At 40.8% G+C, this 3,435-nt stretch overlaps 1 protein-coding gene across 1 annotated transcript in view; it reads left to right on the top strand.

Annotated features, from left to right (window-relative positions):
* Positions 1 to 3,435, top strand: part of LOC104739093 (callose synthase 1) — a 14,051-nt gene that overhangs the window by 8,309 nt on the left and 2,307 nt on the right. The window contains exons 30-40 of the mRNA XM_019236239.1: positions 305 to 414; positions 500 to 625; positions 720 to 788; positions 875 to 1,064; positions 1,147 to 1,306; positions 1,471 to 1,590; positions 1,714 to 1,832; positions 1,907 to 1,990; positions 2,082 to 2,194; positions 2,283 to 2,512; positions 2,616 to 3,416. Of these exons, the coding sequence (XP_019091784.1) occupies positions 305 to 414; positions 500 to 625; positions 720 to 788; positions 875 to 1,064; positions 1,147 to 1,306; positions 1,471 to 1,590; positions 1,714 to 1,832; positions 1,907 to 1,990; positions 2,082 to 2,194; positions 2,283 to 2,512; positions 2,616 to 3,416 (2,122 nt within the window). The remainder of the gene's footprint in view (positions 1 to 304; positions 415 to 499; positions 626 to 719; positions 789 to 874; positions 1,065 to 1,146; positions 1,307 to 1,470; positions 1,591 to 1,713; positions 1,833 to 1,906; positions 1,991 to 2,081; positions 2,195 to 2,282; positions 2,513 to 2,615; positions 3,417 to 3,435) is intronic.

Raw genomic sequence — 3,435 nt, 5'->3', positions numbered from 1 at the left:
TAAGTGGTTTGTCCGATGTCCTCCGTTTTTGTTCTTTTGCAGATTAAGAGGCTTCATCTTTTGCTTACTGTCAAGGAGTCAGCTATGGATGTTCCGTCCAACTTGGAAGCTCGAAGGCGTCTTACTTTCTTTTCAAATTCACTATTCATGGACATGCCTGCTGCACCCAAGATCCGCAACATGCTTTCCTTCTCGTAGGTTCCAGTCACTTTCAAAATTTATGGCCATGTTTTGCACCTTCATCTATGGATGCATTTTCCATTACGATACATCTCTTAACTTCCCCCAATTTTCTTTTGCATAGGGTCCTGACACCATACTTTTCAGAGGATGTTCTTTTCTCCATATTTGGCTTAGAACAGCAAAATGAAGATGGAGTCTCTATACTTTTTTACTTGCAGAAGATCTTCCCAGGTTTCACTTTTCAATATTTTAAAAACTTTTCATATGGCGCTGTTATCTAGTTTGAGCTATCAGCTGAGTCCATGGCTTATATCAGATGAATGGACAAACTTTCTGGAACGAGTGAAATGTGGCAACGAAGAAGAATTAAGAGGAAGAGAGGATTTGGAAGAGGAGCTTCGTCTCTGGGCATCTTACAGAGGCCAAACTCTGACTAAAACTGGTATGTAGACTTTAGCCTCCTCTCTTAATCTTCATTTTACGAATTTATCTTTTGATAAACTTGTTGTGCCTGATCTCTGACTTGTTTCAACTAGTGCGAGGCATGATGTATTACCGAAAGGCTTTGGAACTTCAGGCCTTCCTTGATATGGCAAAGGATGAAGGTGCTTGAAGAAATCTAAGCTTTTATTCCTTTTCATTCTTAGAAAGTGTGAAAGCATTCCTTAAACTACCTTCGTTTTTGTTTTAGAACTATTGAAAGGCTACAAGGCTCTTGAGTTAACCAGCGAAGAAGCATCAAAGAGCGGAGGGTCACTCTGGGCACAATGTCAAGCACTTGCGGATATGAAGTTCACATTTGTGGTTTCTTGCCAACAATACAGTATTCATAAGAGATCTGGCGACCAACGTGCTAAAGACATATTGAGACTTATGACAACGTAATTTCTTCATTTTTCATCTTTGATCTCCTCCTTTGATTTCTTAACCCCATTAGTTAAGCTTGCTATTTCCTTATGCCAGGTATCCGTCTATTCGTGTTGCCTATATCGATGAGGTGGAGCAAACACATAAAGAAAGTTATAAGGGGACAGAGGAGAAAATTTATTACTCAGCTCTTGTGAAAGCAGCTCCACAGACCAAACCAATGGATTCTTCTGAATGTGTTCAAACACTAGATCAGGTATAAAACGAGAAAAATAAATAAATGCTTAACATTTTGGTGCTCCTTGTTTTTCCAAAATACGAGGACGAGGATAATCCTATGAACTGAAGTCAGAGGATATTGATGCTGCTGTTCTATTTTCTGGAGTCTGACTGTCTGAGTTTATATTTCTCTTCTGTCAGCTCATTTATCGGATTAAGCTCCCGGGACCGGCTATACTAGGAGAAGGAAAACCGGAAAATCAAAACCATGCTATCATTTTTACACGCGGAGAAGGGTTGCAGACAATAGACATGAACCAGGTGCATTAGATAATTTTCTTTTAAGTCTTGGATGTGTCGCTAGTGAATCTGATTTGTGCTTATGATTAATTAAAAGAATGATCACCCTAGGAGACTCTTAACCTCTAAAGATTTCACAAATAGGATAACTACATGGAGGAAGCTTTCAAAATGAGGAACTTGCTGCAAGAGTTTCTTGAAAAGCATGGAGGCGTAAGATGTCCAACAATTCTTGGTCTTAGAGAGCATATTTTCACTGGAAGGTACTAACAGTCTGATCCTATTCCTGTCTTTCAATGCACTTATTGATCTCTTACGTTTGTGGTTATGTGTGAAGTGTGTCTTCTCTTGCATGGTTTATGTCAAATCAAGAGAACAGCTTTGTCACGATTGGGCAAAGGGTGCTAGCTAGTCCCCTGAAGTAAGCTTTTCCCCTGTTCTGAAATCTTCTGAGTTGAAATTTGAATACTGTGGCTGTCAAAATTAATGTGTTCTTTCTGTTGCTGCTCCAGAGTACGATTCCATTACGGTCATCCAGATATCTTTGATCGGCTGTTTCACCTTACTAGAGGTGGTATCTGTAAAGCTTCTAAAGTCATCAATCTTAGTGAAGACATATTTGCAGGCACTTTGATCTTGATCTCTTCTTCTCTGGTGACACACATATGATCTACTTACTTCATATAATTCTCATACTTCTCTACTGCTTTCAGGTTTTAATTCTACTCTGCGTGAAGGGAATGTGACTCATCATGAATATATACAAGTTGGTAAAGGAAGAGATGTGGGTCTCAACCAGATCTCAATGTTTGAGGCAAAAATCGCTAATGGAAACGGCGAGCAAACTTTGAGTCGCGACCTATATAGACTGGGACACCGATTTGATTTCTTCCGGATGCTGTCTTGTTATTTCACCACAATTGGGTTCTACTTCAGTACCATGGTAGGTTGAGATACTCCCTTTTTATCTCTCAGTCACTAGATAGATACATGGCAGATTTGTTTTTCTTTCTCAAGTCTGAAGCCATTGTCTATGTTTTTGACAGTTAACCGTGCTTACCGTGTATGTGTTTCTTTACGGCCGGCTATATCTAGTACTTAGTGGGCTTGAAGAAGGGTTGAGCAACCAACGAGCTTTTCGTAACAACAAGCCTCTTGAGGCAGCTCTTGCTTCTCAATCATTTGTGCAGATTGGTTTTCTGATGGCTTTGCCCATGATGATGGAGATTGGACTTGAGAGGGGGTTCCATAACGCATTGATCGAGTTTGTGTTGATGCAGTTACAACTTGCTTCCGTCTTTTTCACGTTTCAGCTCGGGACAAAAACACATTACTACGGAAGGACGCTGTTTCATGGAGGCGCCGAATACAGAGGAACTGGGCGCGGGTTTGTGGTCTTCCATGCGAAGTTTGCTGAGAACTATAGATTCTATTCTCGTAGTCACTTCGTGAAGGGCATCGAGCTAATGATTCTGCTACTCGTGTATCAGATATTTGGTCAATCATATAGGGGTGTGGTTACTTATATTCTGATCACTGTTTCCATATGGTTCATGGTGGTGACATGGCTTTTTGCTCCTTTCCTTTTCAACCCGTCTGGTTTCGAGTGGCAAAAGATTGTTGACGACTGGACAGACTGGAACAAATGGATATATAACCGAGGAGGGATCGGTGTCCCTCCTGAGAAGAGTTGGGAGTCTTGGTGGGAGAAAGAATTAGAGCATCTTAGACACTCGGGGGTCCGTGGTATCATCCTTGAAATCTTTTTGGCCTTCCGCTTCTTCATCTTTCAGTACGGACTTGTGTATCACCTCAGTACCTTTAAAGGGAAAAATCAAAGCTTTTGGGTAAGCTAAGCTGATAACT

This window comes from Camelina sativa, chromosome 14 (genome assembly GCF_000633955.1).
Source record: "Camelina sativa cultivar DH55 chromosome 14, Cs, whole genome shotgun sequence".
Taxonomy (NCBI): Eukaryota; Viridiplantae; Streptophyta; class Magnoliopsida; order Brassicales; family Brassicaceae; genus Camelina; species Camelina sativa.
Note: the sequence above shows the minus strand (reverse complement) of the source record. Positions and strands in the feature narration are given on the sequence as shown.